Source organism: Tarenaya hassleriana, unplaced genomic scaffold (assembly GCF_000463585.1).
Source record: "Tarenaya hassleriana unplaced genomic scaffold, ASM46358v1 Cleome28, whole genome shotgun sequence".
Lineage (NCBI taxonomy): Eukaryota > Viridiplantae > Streptophyta > Magnoliopsida > Brassicales > Cleomaceae > Tarenaya > Tarenaya hassleriana.
This window is the reverse complement of record NW_010966021.1, coordinates 1,874,126-1,892,204: the sequence shown is the minus strand read 5'-3', so window position 1 is coordinate 1,892,204 and position 18,079 is coordinate 1,874,126. Positions and strand designations below refer to the sequence as shown.

At 39.2% G+C, this 18,079-nt stretch overlaps 5 protein-coding genes across 9 annotated transcripts in view; 2 read left to right on the top strand and 3 right to left on the bottom strand.

The window, feature by feature from the left end:
• Positions 1-2,326: 2,326 nt before the first annotated feature.
• LOC104818020 (PTI1-like tyrosine-protein kinase At3g15890) lies at positions 2,327-5,176 on the top strand. The gene is made up of 4 exons (XM_010547456.2): positions 2,327-2,623; positions 3,281-3,428; positions 3,982-4,244; positions 4,328-5,176. The coding sequence occupies exons 1-4, from the start codon at positions 2,580-2,582 to the stop codon at positions 4,941-4,943; spliced, it is 1,071 nt and encodes a 356-aa protein (XP_010545758.1). The 5' UTR covers positions 2,327-2,579; the 3' UTR covers positions 4,944-5,176.
• Positions 5,177-5,619: 443 nt separating this feature from the next.
• Positions 5,620-9,860, bottom strand: LOC104818021. The gene is made up of 10 exons (XM_010547457.2): positions 9,523-9,860; positions 8,733-8,843; positions 8,447-8,545; positions 8,214-8,300; positions 8,032-8,140; positions 7,168-7,901; positions 6,824-6,988; positions 6,493-6,735; positions 6,129-6,347; positions 5,620-5,997 (listed from the first exon to the last, which is right to left on the bottom strand). The coding sequence occupies exons 1-10, from the start codon at positions 9,790-9,792 to the stop codon at positions 5,758-5,760; spliced, it is 2,277 nt and encodes a 758-aa protein (XP_010545759.1). The 5' UTR covers positions 9,793-9,860; the 3' UTR covers positions 5,620-5,757.
• A 195-nt stretch (positions 9,861-10,055) lies between these two features.
• Positions 10,056-12,037, bottom strand: LOC104818016. 5 transcript variants are annotated; one of them, XM_010547449.1, is made up of 4 exons: positions 12,002-12,037; positions 11,746-11,864; positions 10,510-11,305; positions 10,056-10,296 (listed from the first exon to the last, which is right to left on the bottom strand). In XM_010547449.1, the coding sequence occupies exons 3-4, from the start codon at positions 11,275-11,277 to the stop codon at positions 10,075-10,077; spliced, it is 990 nt and encodes a 329-aa protein (XP_010545751.1). In that variant the 5' UTR covers positions 11,278-11,305; positions 11,746-11,864; positions 12,002-12,037; the 3' UTR covers positions 10,056-10,074. The 5 variants fall into 5 exon arrangements, with proteins under 5 accessions (XP_010545751.1, XP_010545750.1, XP_010545752.1 ...); XM_010547448.2 differs by having other exon boundaries at positions 11,948-12,034; XM_010547450.1 differs by having other exon boundaries at positions 12,006-12,029.
• Positions 12,038-12,674: 637 nt separating this feature from the next.
• On the bottom strand, positions 12,675-15,780 carry LOC104818015 (protein FAR1-RELATED SEQUENCE 6). Its single transcript, XM_010547447.2, has 2 exons — positions 15,493-15,780; positions 12,675-14,971 (listed from the first exon to the last, which is right to left on the bottom strand). The coding sequence occupies exons 1-2, from the start codon at positions 15,526-15,528 to the stop codon at positions 12,878-12,880; spliced, it is 2,130 nt and encodes a 709-aa protein (XP_010545749.1). The 5' UTR covers positions 15,529-15,780; the 3' UTR covers positions 12,675-12,877.
• Positions 15,781-16,180: 400 nt separating this feature from the next.
• LOC104818013 (haloalkane dehalogenase 2) overlaps positions 16,181-18,079 on the top strand; it is a 5,371-nt gene continuing 3,472 nt past the window's right edge. Inside the window, exons 1-7 of the mRNA XM_010547442.2 lie at positions 16,181-16,524; positions 16,764-16,839; positions 16,931-17,016; positions 17,330-17,423; positions 17,505-17,581; positions 17,689-17,816; positions 18,026-18,073. Coding sequence (XP_010545744.1) covers positions 16,228-16,524; positions 16,764-16,839; positions 16,931-17,016; positions 17,330-17,423; positions 17,505-17,581; positions 17,689-17,816; positions 18,026-18,073 — 806 coding nt within the window. The 5' untranslated portion in view covers positions 16,181-16,227. The remainder of the gene's footprint in view (positions 16,525-16,763; positions 16,840-16,930; positions 17,017-17,329; positions 17,424-17,504; positions 17,582-17,688; positions 17,817-18,025; positions 18,074-18,079) is intronic.

The following is an 18,079-nucleotide window of genomic DNA, read 5'->3' as shown; positions in this document are numbered from 1 at the left end:
GTATTTTGTTTTTATAATCCTCTGTTGAACGACAGCGATTAATTTTCTTGAGTTTGAAACCTCTCCTTCAATCAGAAACTTCTTCGATTTTGTTTTTCTTTGACATGGACATGGACATGGACTATACGTACAATAACTGTCTTCAATTTTATTTTTAATCCTAAAGCCCAAAACATTGAAAAGCTAAAGTCAAAATAGGCATAAATGCAGGGAAGGTTCATAGCTTTATGTGCATCTATTTAAAATAAATGAATACAAAAATAAACACTAAATAATTTAATGAATTTAAGTGGTACGTGTAGGGGCAAAAGGAAAAAGGTACAACAAATAATCCTAGGGCAAATCATTTTAATTAAATATTATATATACAGATTTGTTATTATGTGGCGTTTTTTTATTTGAATAAAAAAAATCAAGACTTTGAAAACATCTAAATAGATAAGAATCGTTTTTGACCCATCTGGTTAGTCCACCATTCATTCCCTTGTGCCTTTAATCATACATTATCAAATATATAAACTCATCATTACTAACGACAAATCAAGAAAATAATTTTTTTACAACCATTTATTGCTTTAGTTTTCTTTTTATCACGCTATTTATTTATTTATTTGCTTTAGTTTATTGCGCTATTTAATCAAAGATTGATGTACAAAACTGTACATTAAAACATCTCCAAAGATCATCATTTTTATATATGCCGTAATAAATAAGAGGTTTCGCGATAACTATCAACAATTAAATTATATGAAATAATTAAAGTTATCATATAATTATATAAAAAACAGTTTTAGATTTTTCTTTGTCAAAGTCTTACTATGTAATTTTGTTGCACGGTATGAGACGAGGCATTTTTTTTTATAAGTCGGAAGTTCACCGGGCCTTTGATCAGATTATATTTTATAGAGGACCGAAGAAATCTATGTGAATACCCCTTTTCATGCTTGAATTTGAACTTAGAATGAGAGCATGTTTTGCATATTCTCTTACCACTAGACCATCAAAACTTGGATTGATGAGACGAGGCTTAATAAAGAGGGAAGACAAACATGCATTATTCTCTTTGGTTCAGTTTTCCGTTTCTCAATTACAACAAATTTTTTATTTCAATTTGAGAAATACAGTATGCTTTCGTTTCAAAAGGTAAGAAAACCATAAAAAAAAAACAAAAATAGCCAAACAGATTGTACCAAACCGAACCGAAACCGGTTTGCCAGAAACTCACATCACTGTGGGCTTTGTTCTTGGGCTTTGGTCCAAAACCCTTGTGTTTCTTGGTAGTTGTGTAAGACATGGATTCTGGCCAATTGGGCTTTAGAGAGTCTTCATATTTTAAATTTTGATTTCCTCTCAAAAGCCCCAAATGTTCAAAGAATCCATTTTTTATAATGCAATATTATATAATTTATTAAAAAATCCAAACACCAACTAATAACAAATATATATGTATATATATATATATGTGTTAAAGAACAATTGAATCGAAATAATTCTTCATATTGGGATGCTTTACAACGTTTACCATTCTTTCAATTAAATCTATCAAATTATAATTTTTTTTGTATTTTTTTTTCAAATTTTGCAAGAGTCAAATGTGAAGTAATGATACTACTTCAACTACTCAGCACATGACAATTGGACCCATTAGAAATGGAATTTTGCATCACCGCATTATTTAACAATTAAAAAATAATTACAGTTCATGCCACTAAAACTGAAGTTAGTGTCTAATCCTAACAAAACTTACTTACCATAATGTCAATAACAACTACTTCCTTTTTTCTCTATATTATATATAATTATTGGAAAAATATTATATTGTTAAACCAGAATAGAGAGTATATATTTCTTTTTACTCCCACAAGTTATGATTTTTTTTTTACGTGAAAAAGATTTGAGATATATTTTTTACTTAATTGGTGCAAGATCTGATTTTTTTACTTATCTTTTCCTTTAAAAAATGCATAATATTATGGAAAATCATCAATACAATCTCTATATATAGCCTGTAGTAATAAAACATACATTAATAGAAAATCTGTATTTAAACTAAGAGATTTTGGTGAGCTGTCATGACTCATAGGGCAGGCCTTTGATGGAAAACTTCGAATTCTAATTCTAAAAATGTAAATCATTTTTTTAATAAAATATTATCCTCTGTCTTTTATGTATACAAAATACACACACAAGTTGGTCCACGCCCCACTAACTTTTGAATTTTTTTTAGTATTTTTTAAATTTGAACTTTCTTTTTGTTAAAAAAAAAATTGAAAAAAGCTAAACACGAAATCAAATGAGTAAAGGGCCTTGTGGAAGAATTCTCCAAGACTCTTGTTTCTCTTCTTCATCAAGGAAAAAAAAAAGGAAAGCAAAGAAAAAAACGATTCTCTCTCTCTCTCTCTCTCGAAACGTAGATCAGTACAGGAGCTTCTCTGCTTCCTTTTGCCATCACCCGAAAAAAAAAAGCGTTACGTTTGATATTTTTTCCCCTGTTCTGTCCGTTCTGCAAATAACGAGGAAGAACATAGAGAGAGACAGAGCAAAAAATAAGAGATTTTTGTTTGTGGGTTTGTTCAAAGATGCAACTTTTGAGTAGCTTCTGTTGTGGAAAAGGATTTGATCGGTATGGTGTTTCACTTTTGATGGGTTTACACGATTTTTTTGGTGTTCTATGTTGTTGGGTTGCTCCAAAATCTGTTTTTGTTTCATGAATTCTGATGTTTCCCTTGGCTAGGGTTTCTGACATTTACGCGGTTTCAAGAGTTGAGAAGTTTGAATTTTTGGAGCCAAATCGTCTAGATTAGCTTCAACGGAGATCTGATTATCACTAGATTCGAACTCTTCGCTCAAATTCTTACTTTGGTGGTTTGGTTTCTTTGGGTTGAGTGGTTTTGGTTGAGAAATAACACAATTGTTTTCCTTTCTTTTCATCTGACTGGTTTATGTTCTGAAATGAAAGTTAGGGTCTTCTCTGGTATAAAGATTGAAATTCTCAAATCCCTTGATGAAGTCAGTCCAGATTTCATTATTCTACAATGTAGTAGATTATGGAAAATGTTCTTATTGTCATGAAGGAACTAATAGTGTATTGGACAGTTCCCCTAAAGTTTGATGTTTTAGGATAAACTAGTTACTAACATATTCTGCATTCTTTAAGTTAGGATGTTTGCTTCTGAATCCTTGAATAGTTATAGTCAAGCAATGACCTAAGAAATGTGAAGAAGAAGAAGAGGCATCGAAAACTGAATTGCTATCTGTTTATTTTCTTTGTCATATACAGAAAAAAGAAGGGGAAGACAGAGCCAACATGGAGGATATTCTCATTGAAGGAACTTCACGCAGCCACAAACAGTTTTAATTACGATAACAAGCTTGGTGAAGGCCGTTTCGGCAGTGTGTATTGGGGTCAGCTATGGGATGGATCCCAAGTAATGAACCTGATATTCCTTACTTGATGCATAACTTGATCTTATAGGCAAACAATTGTTTTTAAAAGGGTTGCTGCATTTAGTTCTGTTTCGTTTCACTGATGTCGGTTCTTCTTGTGAGAATGTTTCCTTTCATTGGACTCCTTTCCATGTTCATTTCTTTAGCTTAAAGATGATTAGAATAATGCATTGATGTTCTTCTATATTATCGCCCCAGCTTCTGTAGTAGATGACCTTGTAAAACTTGGCAGATTCACTGAAGTTATAACTTATCACTCAGCTCGGTGGCGTAAAAATATAGTTGTTGCAACTTAAGTTGGCCCTAATCTTGTAGTATTTAATTCATCCTTTGTTTGCTTGGCTTTGACTGTTAACGAGACATTGTGAATGCCGTGAACTGAATGATGGGCCTCGTGTACAGTATATGTGGCCTTAGAGTCATTTGATCAATGAGCCTTGTACAACGATTTTATATCGGTTCATCTGGGGAAAGGCAAGATTCTCTGTGCAAACACTTATCTTGATTTTTCATGAATCACTAAATCTTCTGCAGATTGCAGTGAAGAGATTGAAAGCATGGAGCAACAGAGAAGAGTTGGATTTCGCGGTGGAAGTGGAGATCCTCGCCCGTATTCGCCACAAGAATCTGTTGAGTGTACGAGGTTACTGTGCCGAAGGGCAAGAACGACTCATCGTGTATGATTACATGCCAAATTTAAGCTTGGTCTCACATCTCCATGGCCAACATTCAGCCGAGTGCCTTCTCGATTGGACAAGAAGGATGGCTATTGCGCTAAGTTCTTCTCAGGCTATCGCGTAAGTTCTTGTAATCACCAACTAATTCACAAAAGGAAGTGTCTTTCGAATCCTAACATGTGTTTTTTTCCCTCATTTCTCAGCTACTTACACCACCATGCAACTCCACACATAATCCATGGCGATGTGAGAGCCAGCAACGTGTTGCTAGATTCTGACTTTGAAGCTCGGGTCACAGATTTCGGGTACGGTAAGCTAATTCCCGATGACGCAACAGATGGAATTGCCAAAACCAAAGGCAATCTCGGGTATCTTGCACCAGAATGTCTAGCATGGGGAAAAGAATCAGAGAAGGGCGATGTATACAGCTTTGGCATTCTGTTGCTTGAGCTAGTTAGCGGAAAGAGACCCATAGAAAGGGTAGACCCAGCAACGAAACGGACAATAGCCGAATGGGTTCTTCCATTGGCTCGCGAAAGGAAGTTTGGTGAAATCGTGGACTCGAGACTGAACGGGAAGTATGTGGAGGAAGAACTGAAAAAGACAGTCTTGGTAGGGCTTGTATGTGCTCAGGACAAGCCTGAGGAGAGGCCAACTATGTCTGAAGCAGTGGAGATGCTGATGAGTGAATCGAAACAGAAAATGGCTGAGCTCGAAGCCCACCCGATCTTCAAGAATTTGCAGGGTGGCAATGGAATTGGTGCAGAAGAAAACTCTGACGTGATCTCGGAAGAGAAGGATCATCATCAACAAGAATAGGTTAAAAAAAAGCTACTCAAAGTAGATTTCTTTCGCCTTTTGTGTTATTTGTCATGTCCATATTTGCTTGATTGTTCATCACTTGATTCTTCGGAAGCTGCTGCTTTTTTTTTTTCTCTCGTGTTTTCGGGTTTTGGAGTTTGTGTTTCTTTCTGACTGGTGGTTTGAGATTGTAAGGTGTTTCCTTCTGAACATATTTGGCTAATTTATCCATTAGGGTTGTTATCTTGGTTTTTGAATCTTACAAGAAAGTACTTGTTGAAACTTCTAAGAAATTGATGTGCCTTGTCCCCAAGCATTACATGTGCAATATCCAAACTTCCAAAGCCAAGCACCAGTGTTCTTCATCTCGTCTCATGGACGAAATGGCTACTGAATATATTCATACGGCTAGAGTTGGGTATTGGTCGGGTATCGGACCAGCTCTTAGGTTTCTCGGTGAGAGTATCTAGTCTTGTTCCTTGTGAGGTTCGGATCCGAGCTTCAGATACTCGAGCTCTGGGTACTAAACCCAAACTCGAACTTAAAAATTTGGTTCTTGCTGACGAACGGATCCATTTTTGTTCTGCCGAATACTCGAGACTTAACTCACGGGCGGGGAGAATACCCCTCATTTGTCCATGCCCACCCCCTGCACAGCTTCATAAAAAACTCGAATGTCCAAAACATGAAAAACTCGATGAGAACAATCATTAGTACCATGAATCTTGTATCAAACTTATTAATTCTTCGGGATTAACAAAGGGGTGCTTCATATCTCATAAGCTACACAAACACCACAGTCAACACATTTACATGCGCAAAACAATTTAAATCATTTCTCAAGAATCTTGCTCAAAACTGTCCTCGCGAGAGGAACATTCTCTTCTTCTTCTTCTCCTTTGTCTGATAATTCATTCTCAGACAAAACACAACGAAGCAGAGAGGTAATCTGCTTTCTCAATCCAGCGTTATCAATCAGAACCTCTGTTAACATCTTTCTCATCACATCATTGCTGTCTCTTCTCCCCCCCACCATGTCAGTTTCACCATTCTCTTCCGCAAGAAGCTGCGCCTGTATATATACATAAGTTAGGTCAAGAATGAAACTTTTGTAAATCTCTCTACATATGCATAACATAAACATCAAAGTAGTTCTCCTTCTTCAATGGGATTTGCATCAAACAATGTGATTTCACACCCTACCTCGGCCAGTAGCAGACCTATTCGATTATCAGATGTTGCCAATTGATTGATCGCATCGGATTGATATGATGCATCCACTATAAGTTTGCTGTTCTCATCGATGAGGAAGCTAACACTGCTTTCTTGAAGCCGATCCCGTAGAACATAACACTCATGCAGCAACTTCTCGTTTGCAGTTTTCGCATTTTCTGCTCTGTTTTTCTCCCGATCAACGATTCTCTGTGTATACGTACGAATAAAAATAGTGGGTTCATTGGAGTTATTCGGAATCAATATGCAAAATCGTATTTATAAATTCGAGGACTAAATATAAATCTGTATTGAGTGGGTAAAACAATAAAATTTCAGCTCAGAATATGTTTACCTCCATCTCAAGTTTTTCTTTCATCAAGCGGCTAAGCTCTTGTTTCAATTCTGACTGAGAGGTTCGGAGAGATTTCACCTCTTTGACAAGGATCTTCAAATCTGCTTTCGATTTCACTTCCAATTCTTCGTGTTCTTTGCGCAAATTATCGAGGTTATCCCTTCCAGCATTCATCTGTTGTAGTAACATTTCATTTTCTTGAACAAGAGATTGTTTCATGGTCTCAAGCTGAGCTTTCTCGTCCTGCTTGCAAAGCACTCGAAAATTGAGTCAAATCACTGAACGAAAATAAAAGAATGCATGACGGGTAGTAAAAAAGGGAAACACAGACCTGTACGGTGTTAAACAACAGTTCCATCTCCATGTATTGCTTGCGGAGTTCTTCCATATCCCACTGCATTTGAGTAAATCTTTCCTTTTCACTCAAAACTGCATGCTCCATTCCTTGTTTGCAGCTCTCTCGAGTTGTTTCAAGTTCCACCTCCAAATCTTTGATCTGTGAGATGAAATACACTATACAAAGTCATATAACACCGTATAGCATCATTATCAGAAACCCACACATAGAAGGCGAAACATATCGCACAGAACGAGGCGAAAAAGCAATGGGTTTAAGCCAATCGAAGATTAAATATATAACGGAAGAAAGCAGAATCAGATGAAGTCGTGTATAACCTTCATTGACATGAATTGTCTAACGGCATCTTCCTGATTTAGCCTTGCAATGAGATCTTCCATGTCAGATTTTGCTGATTCTAGTCTCTGCTTCAACGTATCAATAACTCTGTTCAATCTCTGTCTCTCCTCGGAATGGAATGCGATAGCCAGATCCTTCCGAGACTTAAAATCAGCATGCTCCACTGCATCATGTTCATGCAGGTCTTCATCAGCCCTATCATGGAGGTCCAGAGAGCTAACTGAATCAGATACCCCAGGATTTGACGGCCCGCCGTCTCTTGCAAGGGTCGAGTTACTTTCAGTGGCCTCGGTTGGAATTCCCATTACATTGCCATCCAACCTCTGACATTTGACAACACTAGAAGAGTCCTCTCCATTTGCAATCCCAGTCTCAGAAACTCTATCCATTTTAAAACTGGAAAGCCTTTCTATATTCCCCTGAAAAGGATTCTTATCGAGAAGTCCGTATTTTTTTATTAATTCATGCCAGTCGGTCACATTATCTCCAGAAAGTGAATTGTTTGAGATATGGTCCTTGTGACTATCTTTGCCACGATTTGGTGTTCCAAGGTCAGATGCCTCATCAGCGGTGTCATTGACATGATCTGATGCAACTGATGAGCTACCAGGAATTAAAGAGGCATCAGAACTGGAGTTTGGAAGAAATGAAAGAACATCCCCGGAGAAGTAAGGATTCGTGTCTTCGTTTTCTTGATATCCATCACTGAAATCTGAAAAGATCAAAGTGGAAAAAAGAAGCCAAATCAGAAAATTGGTCCAAAGCACTAAAGACCGCCGAAGGATTCTAGTGAAAATAAATTAGCATTATTTTTAATAAAAGCAGAAAGAAATTACACATACAAGACCTCACAGCAGCTTCTAGCTCAAGAAATGTTGCTGCAGCAGCGCTTCTGGATATATCAATGTCTGACAAAAGTGTATTCATCCAATCTTCCAAGAAGTACCTCCTCTGAAATAAGCTAAACATTTTGAGAATATTATTGCTTGTCACTAACAGTATATAAAAGAGAACAGGTGTCTACCTCCTCCAAAAGTGTTTGGCTTTTCATTCTTAGAATTTTCTTTGGAGGTGCCTGAGGTAATCTTTTCTTTGGAAACCCTTTCTTAATCTGAAAACGAAATTTCAAAGTGAAAACAGTTGAACAATGAACATGAAAGGTCATGAACCAAAGCAATTGCGTAATCAGTAAAATACTTCGAAAAAATGAGCAGGCCTGAAGGGAGCAAAACGGCCATTCAGAAGAAACATACTCACCGAAGAATATAACTCCAAGAAGTCACTGAATCTTCTTAGTATCAGCCTAGCAGCAGTGATCCCTTCGGGAGATTGTATTGCCACTTGCACTCTATAGAACTGCCGAGGATGGTTGTTAGAACCGACAAGAAGCTCACAGTATCATATTAGCAAGCAAAACAATATTTGATCTTAAGAAGAAGAGACAATGCTTCACCATCATATGTGGCTATAAAAACGTTTAACAAAATGATGATACTACCATCTCTGCATAAAAGAAACAGCAATGAATGAAGATAATACACACCACGGCAGGATCAGAAACACTTGATCTCGTAATATGATTCCAAGAAGGCACAGTAACACAGTAACTCCAACCAGTTCGAGGATCGTGTGGCCAAACAGTGCTCCGTCCTTCCTATGAATTTTCAGCAGTTAGGAGCATCAATATCCAAACTCAGGTAGAGAAGAACAGAAAATCTATAAGAAAGTTCCAGATAAATAAGAGAAGCATGAGTTCAAAACTTCGATAGCTCCCTAAGATAAACCGAACCTTCTCTGTTCTCAATGAAAGGTGCAACTTAAGTTCTAAAACACCATCTTTTTAAGGTTGTAGTGAAAATTACAAAGCGAAAACAAACATGGTCAAGAACCTTCATATTTCTGCCATGAGGGCTAACGAATGAGATAAGTAATCTCAGTGCAAGTAGCAGAGGTTACTAACGGGGCAACTAAACCTATTGGCTATTGCATTGTTCATTCCTCTACAAAAGATACACAAAAAAGCACACGGATTTATGATTTGAATTATGAATGTCTTGCCCTGAAACCACTGAGAAAGAAAGTTGAAGGGATAAATATCAAGTCCATACAATAACCAGAAAATCTAAGCTCTTTCAGCGAAGACATGATCAATATTCTCCAGAATTCAAATGTCGACGATCGTATACGCGAACTATCAGCAGCGAAATCCAGAGTTCAAATGTCGACGATCGTATATGAAAAAACACTATCGGGAATGGAAACCGTCCAGAAAGAAAAAACTGAACAGCTCAAGTCGAAAAAAGGAGCAAAAATGGAAGGGGAAAAAACGTAACCCATTTACGAGGAGGAGCACTCCAATCCATCCCCAGAGGCAACGGAGACTTCCCGTCATGGCGATGCTCCAGAGACACTATCCGATCGGAGGCCGATTCTCCGCCATAGACACCGCCGCAACGGTAAGGAATATTCCGGCGATAATCGTCGTCATCGCCGTGGAAGAGAGAACCCGAAGAGAGAAAACGGTGAGAGAGAGGCTCGCCAAAGGAATCGGAGAGTCCGTAGTTGAAATCGAGAATGGAGAGATCGTGGGCGTAGAGGTTCATTGAGTTCTCCGTTGAATCCTCTCTCTTTCTCCACCGAACCTTTCGTGCGAGCTTCGGGTCGGTCTGTCTGTCGGGCCCGGGTTCTTACGACTCGCGCTCGTCACCCCGAGTCATAAAACGCTGCGTTTCGAATTAGGGCGGTTGGTCGTATATAACAAAGAATAGCAGTACAGTATAAAAGAAAATTCTACTGCAGGTTTGTTTTTTTTTTTTAAAAAAAAAAACAATATTAGGCCTGAAGAATCAACAAAAAATTAGAGATATACAAGACAAAGAGCATAATCAAATAAATTGTCGAAAATGTGGTAATGAAATTTGCTTAGTTACACTCTCAAACCGGAAAACCGACAAATGAGGCCATTGCCAATCTGGGTTGATCGATTCAGAGGACAAGGACACAACAAAAACAAGCCCTGAGATCTGTCTGTAATCATGGAGATTTACAGATGCATAAAGATAAAAACCAGAACATACAAATCTTGTTGCGACCTTAGAGTTTGTAACCTGCAAAAGGTAGATTAGATATCAGTTTGAACCTGGATCCAGGACAGGAAGCCGGCAGTGAAAACTCACGGATTTATCCGTCTGACGGGTCCCGGGAACGAAGAACTGGAAAATAACAGTAAGGCAAGCGCCCTGTGGAGCGATCCCATAGAAAGCACTGTCGGGTTTGGCCAAGTGACACTGAAGGCTCTTCGAAAAATGCTTTACACTCACCTGCACGGACTGAGCATCTCCTCTCGCGATTGCCCTCTCGGACCGAGTCTGTGCACTCAAGTTTCGATCCTCCACTGGAGCCTGAGATTTCTCGCCAATGACCGAAAGCTTTTGGAATTCAGTGCCAAGCCTGATTAAGGTCGTCGAGATTTGCACCTGCAGGTCACCATACTTGCTTATCGAGACATTTAGGACGTCCCCGACATGTTTCATTCGATCTACATAGATCTGCAACTGATTCGGGTCCGGCACTTGAACAAGGGTCGGGGGCAGATCTTGAGCTGAATCGAGAGCTGTCTGTAGCTCGAGGACCTGAGACCTAGATAACGGTTTCGAGATGGGCACATCTTGAATAACTGCGGATTTGTAGCCCTTGGTTTCAAACGTGAGAAATGGCATTGGCTGAGTACAATTAGGAGGCAGCTTCTTCACCAGTTTGATCTGCAATCTGTTAGGAGCCGACCCGCCACTGAATTCAGTACAAATGCTGACACTGCTCCTCACTGCTCGGTACAGAAGGGATACGTCCAAGGAAAAGGCGATTCGATCCTCATTCTGGCTGGATATACGATAATCGTCGAAGAGAACTTCTTTGCGGAACTGAGCTATGCATTGCACCCCATCGCCATTGAGAAGGTTGTGGAGGAAGAACAAGTGTTCTCTCGTGAGGAAAAGATGGCACGTCTTACCCATTTTGTCGAAGGCCGGAAGGAATCTCCTCTCCAAGAGATTCACACCGCTTTCAGTCAAAAATGCCTTGAACTTCATCCCAGAAAGTGTTAGCAAAGCCAGATGCCTGCAGAAAGGGGAAGATGCAGAGATGAAAAATTGTAGTCATATATAACAAAGATGCATGCTTGTTTAAGTTTGTAAGGACACTCTGCTGCAAATTTGATGTAGAAGATGTTCATATACTATCTGGGCAACGTTTAGCAGAGAGATTAAACCATATTTCCAAGTCAAGATCCGATTAGAGTGTGAACATATAGACTTTCGGTGAAACAAGAAACGTAAATAAGCAAGTGCGTCAAATTCCGCAGTCTTTCCATGGAAACAAACCCACAGAGATCAAATCCATTGGAAGATGAAACAGAAAAACAATCTCCGACTCCAATCGATTTTCCCCAAACTTCCACAGAGACCAAACAAGTTTTTGCCATATTTGCGAGCTTCCATCAATCGAAACTACTCAGCAAGTTCAGTACTCAATACATCAAGTTTAAGAAGAGAACTCACCGGAATCAGCGCAACAGGACAGCGAAATACGGATCCGTCAAATTCTTACCAAATTCCACCAAAGTTAAACCAAATGCGAGTGTTGTCGACGTCGCCTCCCAGAACGAAGAAAATTCGAGCTGTGTAACAGTAGAAAAGAAATCAAAAGCTGGTAGAGGCACGAAATAGATGAAGAACACGAGAGATCGATTTGATACTCAACCGAGAAAATCGAATTTTTGCTTCAAATGATCGAAAGAGGGGGAAAATCAGAAACCTACAAAGGCGCCAAGAATTTCCTTTTTGTTTTCCTTTTGGGAACCCTCGACGATTTTGAGGAGGGTAAAAATAAAAGGAGAAATCCAAAAAACATTAAATTTTATAATTTTGATTAAAAAAATATTAAACTTTTTTTGTCAAATAAATATTAAATTTTTAAATAAGTTTAAAACATTTTAAAAATTCAAAATAAAATAAATTTTTTTATGTGATTGTTAAAAATATATTAAATTTTTTAAATGATTCAAAAAATATATTAACTATATAAAATTGTCAAAAAAATTAATTAAAATAATTTGACGGGTTTGTGTTTTCTTATTATATGATATTTTATTTGTTTATTTTGGCAATCGTGCAAGAGTAAAGTGTTTTATGATAAATTTTAAAAACTTATTTTATTTGATAAAATCAAAAGTTTAGTATTTTTTTGTCAAAATTGTTAAATTTCAGTATTTTTTTTGAGATTTTTCCAAAATAAAATGGTGTGGCTTTATTTATTTCATGAACCATTTGATTTTGATACTTGTATATTTTTTGTAACAATTTTTCCCAGCAAACAAACATCACGATTGTGTGGACCTTAGTTTGTTTTTTTTTTCTTTCATACAAACCTTGTTCTAAGGAAAAATGAAATAGAAGTATCGTTAAATAATATTCTTTAATAACGATACAATAGTATATTACAAAAAGGTCCAAACTTCAAATTGGAAAGAACGATTTCTAAATTTCAGAAACCTTGGATTATGGTTTATACTGCTCTCCTCAATAACATTAACCCTTCAACAAGAAAAGGGCAAATAATTTATCAAAAAAAAAAAAGAATCTATATATACGCAGAGTCAGACGACATATCATAATTCCTTGTAAAAACTAGCTAGTATTCTGTACCATGCTTTTGTACTTCTACGTTATGAACTCTGCCCAAAGACTCCTGAAGCATTTGCAGTGCTGCTTTGTAATGTTCCATGGAAATGGCTCCTTCTTCAACTACTTGCAGAGCGCCTCTGTACAACTGTTCGTAACACTGAACCCTATCCATGCCCTCCCCGAAGGAGCCGTGATCGGGAACGGGGATGTTGACGCGTTTATAGTCTTTTCTCCACCTCGGTAGAACGTATTTCTCGGGTATTTCCTCGACCCCGTTGAAGTTCAGTACGCACAAGGCGTGTCTGCATAAGTATCCGTAGAAGTTGAAGCAGTTGCAGATACACCGTACTTCTCCCGCTGATCTGTCGTAGAGTACCTCGAAATCTCGGATTTCCCTTCTGTTGGATTCGCTCAAGACCCGCTCTTTCACGAGGAATATTATGAAGGGCCCGTCGATGTGCAACTGTGTCGTGCTGAAACACGAGTACATTTCCTCCACCTCCCCTTGGAATCTCTTGAACATTTCTCTCGTGTAGATTCTGGATAGCTGCATCTCGTAAGAACACCTCGTTCTAAGCTGGGGGTTCGAGCTTCTCGACTCTATGTCAGCAACAGTTTCTTCCCTGCGTTTCTTCTGAATGGCAAGCTCGTATTTATCGAGAAACTCTTTCAGCGGGGTTTGCTTGTGAATGTACTTCTCGAAAAACGGGCTTAGCGTTTCCCCCGGGCGAGCGGTAGCTAATCCCGCAAAGAACGCATCTTTCAGATAAACCGGAGACCATCTAGCTCTGTCTTCGTACAAGGAACGGAACCACTCATTGTCGATAACCCCGAAATGCTGAACCATAAACCCCCAAGCAGCTTCAAATTCAACAACTTTTAGGGTTTCATACACTGCTTTCCCGAATGCCTTCCTCAACACATCATAATTACGCAAACCCCCCAATTTCTCGGGAACTTTCCTCATTATGTGCGACAGAATAAACCGATGATTAGATCTCGGGAAAACGACCGAGATGGCAGCCTCCAAAGGCTTGCACCGATCTGTGACAATAGTTTGAGGAGAACACCTCATTAGACTGAACCATGTTTTGAGCAACCAATGGTAAGACTCTGTTGTCTCTCCAGCAAGCAGACCACAGCCGAGTAATGTAGTTTGCCCATGATGATTTATCCCGACGATTGTCACCAGCGGAATCTCATACTTTCCAGATAAATACGTACTATCAATGTAGATTACGTCCCCAAAGTAACTGCAAGAAGCTCGGGAGAAAGCATCGGCCCAGAATACATTCCTAAGCTGCCCTTCATCAGTTACATCCATCAGGTAAAAAAAGCTTGGATTGGTCAATTGCATACGGCAAAAGTAGTTATAAATGGCTGTGGAATCCCCTCTTCGAAGATTCAGAACATTGGGTGACCCGGAAAAACCCTGAAATTGTATCAGGCTAGAATTTTGATTCGCGTTATCCCCTGCATCCATCACGAGCGCCCGATACAACTTTATTGTCTTAACCTCTGAATCTGGGCTGGAGACAGACTTCCTCTTGATTCCGGTACCTATCTTCTTAACAGATTTATATATCCTGCAACCGAGCAAATGATTATGTTCCAGGGTAACTTCAAGCACTCTCCACCTCTTAGAATCCACCAGCCTCATTCTTATCATTGCAGGACAACCAGTTCGGGTTTCCTTCCTTAAACGATTCACATCTTTAATCCTCTTAAAGCCCTGACTGCTGCAACACAGCACGGCACCGTACTTCTCTTTGCTGTTCCGTTTGAACCATGAATTCTTCACTCTCACACGAAACCCAACTTCCTTAGCGTAGCAGTTATAGTAATTATAAGCATCATCATAAGATTCGAACTCCATCCCGACTGCCGGGGCATCAAATTCTTTATTTTCCGCATGCAAACTGCTCTGACTGCCAAATTCCGTAGCTGCATCTTCTGTCTTTTGCTGGCTGTCGTTAAATTCGCAGTCCACCACCACCTGCTCACGGCCACCGAGGGCTTCTCCCATCTGTAATATACGTTCACCGTCTGAAGCTGGTTCATTTCTTGAACGGCTCTCATCCGTCTGCAAATAGGCTGCTGCCTGTTCAATCCAAAAATAGATATAAAAGGTCACATAGAACTAACGAGTAGCAGCTCTATCTCAAATGTTACTGAACGTTAACCAATAATTCAACGTATTCCGCACATAGAAATCATATTCATATCATCTTACATCCTCACTACTAAACTAAAAAAAATTAACAAGAATCTTCCATTCCGTAGAAACATCACCAAACACCGCCAAGTTACATCTTGACAGGTCTCATACTTGATCGCTAAAACAACCATTCGAGTTCCTGTTTTCGAGAAACTGCAATTCATATCGGTATTAACCTAAAGGGTTTTGAACTCAGGACCCTTGGTCTACGATTCACGTACACAATGAACAAAACGTATATTCAACGAAATGGTACTTGCAAACACATGTAATCATCGGGCACGCAACCAAAGACCAAAAAAGGAGATTCTACTCGATCTTAGGGTCTGAAACGACGAGAATTTGAGCGAATCGAACAAATTTCCCCGAGAAAGCGACAGAAAAAGAGGTCGAATTTGGTGTACCTGTACATCTCCACCGCTTGTCTCAATTCCTTCCATTGGAGCTCGGCTCCTCTTCCTCCCCCTCCTCCTTCTTCTGAGTCGTCGGCGATGTTTCAGTGGTAATTGAATATTTTCTCCGCCGCCGGAGAAATTCCGTGCCTTGATCGGACCGGGGTGGATCCGGTCGGGTCGTGGATGGAGGATCCGACCCGGATGGGTGGCTCAGCGCGGGTAATGGAGCCGGGCGGTTTTAGTTGGCTTCTCTCTCTCTCTCTCTGACGGTGAAGGTGCTTTTGGGGCACGACTGGTGACTCTAGCATTTCCAGGCACGCGCGGTATTCTTAGGGTTTCGCTTCACACGTCCAAATCACGTGACCTCCAAACGATGTCGTTTTGTTTCCCATATTTTCATTTAATTGCAGAAATCACTCCTAAATTTATTAATTTACAAATTTCACCCTCATATTTCGTCCCTTCAAAGAGAACGCATGTATATTTTGTATCAGTATCACAAAATATTTAATATGATATATATCCATTAGTTATATAAATACTCGGTTGAAACTTTGAAATTATTCCGTGTACAAATAAATTCAGCCGAATGTATGATTTTTTTTAATCATACCAAAAATATATACTACATAATAGAAATATATCTATACAAGAATTTTTTGTTAGATATAACAGAAAACTGTGGTGTACGTTAAGTTCAAACACACTCCACAAAATAAAAAAAAAATAACCAAAAAAAAAAAGATGCCGTCGACTCTGCTCTCTCCGCTTCCTCTGCTCCACTCCTTCTCTTCGATCGCCGGAGCCAAATCCTCTGCCTCTGCTTCTCTCTCCTCCAGACTGATTCCGCCGCCGCGAATGTCTCGGATCTCCGTCGTCAACGCCACGCCGGAGAAACCAAGCGGCGGCGGTGGAGGAGATGGCGATGAGGCTTCGGGTTTCAATCCATTTGGCTTTGTCACCGACAATCCGTCGAGCCGGAGCGCCATTCAGCTTCCGGATTCTCCGGCGGAGGACGGAAACGTCGGTCAGATGCTCTACGTGAGTTCATCCGTGGATTCTGTCGCTTCTGTGGACTGTTGAACTAATCAATTTTGGCGAGGAGGTTGAAAGTTTCTAATTTAACCAAATTGTTCCATTTCGGGGCTGAAACAAATTGCTCCAAAGTTTGACATGGAAATGGGACAACTTAATGAACTGTTGATGAGGCATTTTTACCATTTGATTTGAGTGATTTTCTTGGATTTTGGTACATTGATTGCAGTGGTATTGTGGTGCAGAGGATTGAAGATAAGGGAAAGGAATATGGTTCAACCAGAAAATCTGGGAAGCTTAGATGGTTTGTGCGAGAAACTGGTAAAAAAAAATAGACCTTTCCATATCTAATTAGCTTCTCTTTTTAAATCTTGCATATTTTTATGATGATTAATCATCTTTTCTTCTGCAGGATCACCTGATAGTCGCCGAGGAACTGTTGTTTTCATCCATGGAGCTCCGACTCAGTCTTTCAGTTATCGGAATGTCATGTCTCAGGTCTAAACTGTCTCTTGAATACTCTAAAGCGTCACTTGTCTCAGCTGATGCTCTAAATCTTGTTCAAGTGAAACTTGGGCGATAATCAACTGCATGAAATGAAACTAAAAAAAGTATTCCTTCACAATGATCCTCTTTATTCAATCTGCAACTTTAATCAATACTTTACATTCGTCAGACAGGCGGGGAAATAACAATCTGCTCCTTTTTTTGTCCTGTCTGGAATTACTTCTCAGTTCAGAAATCAGATTCATGAGACTGAGTGATGTAGTTGACGTTGCGTGGATTTTTGTTTTGTAACCCTTTGTAGTAGATGTCAGATGCTGGATTTCATTGCTTTGCCCCTGACTGGATAGGATTCGGATTCAGTGACCAGCCGCAGCCTGGATATGGCTTTAACTACACAGGTTCTCTATGTAACATTAATCATTTTTTAGAATTGAATTACTGCGTTGATCTTTGTCCTATAAAGGCGCTTGATTTCGCAGAAAAAGAATACCATGAGGAGTTTGATCGATTACTGGACGTGTTGGGGGTCAAATCTCCTTTCTTTCTTGTAGTTCAGGTTCGAGTTCCGGTTACCAATGCTGTCTCTGGATACAATGATAGATGTTATGGTGAATCTACAAATGTTTTGTGTAACTGACATGTGGGTCTCTTTTCATTTAAAAGGGATTTATTGTAGGTTCATATGGTCTAACATGGGCATTGAAAAATCCAAGCAAGATACAGAAACTTGCTATACTTAACAGTCCAATTACTGCTTCATCCCCGGTTCCAGGATTATTTCAACAGCTGAGGTTCAAGCCTTCATTCTCTCTCTATCTTTTTTTTTCTGACCAATAAATGTTCACAATCCATTATCAAAGTATTTGCTCAATCCTTTCATATTACATTTCTCAGTCTCCACCATGATGTCTTTCCATTAGCATACATCTCATATAGCAGCATCACGATAGTTCTTGTTCCCTCTCAAATTCTTGCTTGCATTTTCCTCTTTCTGTTGCAGAATTCCTCTTTTTGGCGAATTCACATGCCAAAATGCCATCCTGGCAGAGCGGTT

What these genes read in the sequence shown, in the direction of transcription:
- LOC104818015 (XM_010547447.2), bottom strand. Translation starts at nt 15,528, where the DNA reads ATGGAAGGAATTGAGACAAGCGGTGGAGATGTACAG. An exon ending in CAAGCGGTGGAGATGTACAG is followed by an intron (nt 14,972 to 15,492) that starts GTACACCAAATT and finishes TGGATTGAACAG; the next exon opens with GCAGCAGCCTATTTGCAGAC.
- LOC104818016 (XM_010547449.1), bottom strand. Translation starts at nt 11,277, where the DNA reads ATGAAGTTCAAGGCATTTTTGACTGAAAGCGGTGTGAATCTCTTGGAG. An exon ending in GAGATGCTCAGTCCGTGCAG is followed by an intron (nt 10,297 to 10,509) that starts GTGAGTGTAAAG and finishes TACCTTTTGCAG; the next exon opens with GTTACAAACTCTAAGGTCGC.
- LOC104818020 (XM_010547456.2), top strand. Translation starts at nt 2,580, where the DNA reads ATGCAACTTTTGAGTAGCTTCTGTTGTGGAAAAGGATTTGATCG. An exon ending in TGTGGAAAAGGATTTGATCG is followed by an intron (nt 2,624 to 3,280) that starts GTATGGTGTTTC and finishes TGTCATATACAG; the next exon opens with AAAAAAGAAGGGGAAGACAG. An exon ending in AGCTATGGGATGGATCCCAA is followed by an intron (nt 3,429 to 3,981) that starts GTAATGAACCTG and finishes AATCTTCTGCAG; the next exon opens with ATTGCAGTGAAGAGATTGAA.
- LOC104818021 (XM_010547457.2), bottom strand. Translation starts at nt 9,792, where the DNA reads ATGAACCTCTACGCCCACGATCTCTCCATTCTCGATTTCAACTACGGA. An exon ending in GTGCTCCTCCTCGTAAATGG is followed by an intron (nt 8,844 to 9,522) that starts GTTACGTTTTTT and finishes GAAAATTCATAG; the next exon opens with GAAGGACGGAGCACTGTTTG. An exon ending in GCCAAACACTTTTGGAGGAG is followed by an intron (nt 8,141 to 8,213) that starts GTAGACACCTGT and finishes AGCTTATTTCAG; the next exon opens with AGGAGGTACTTCTTGGAAGA.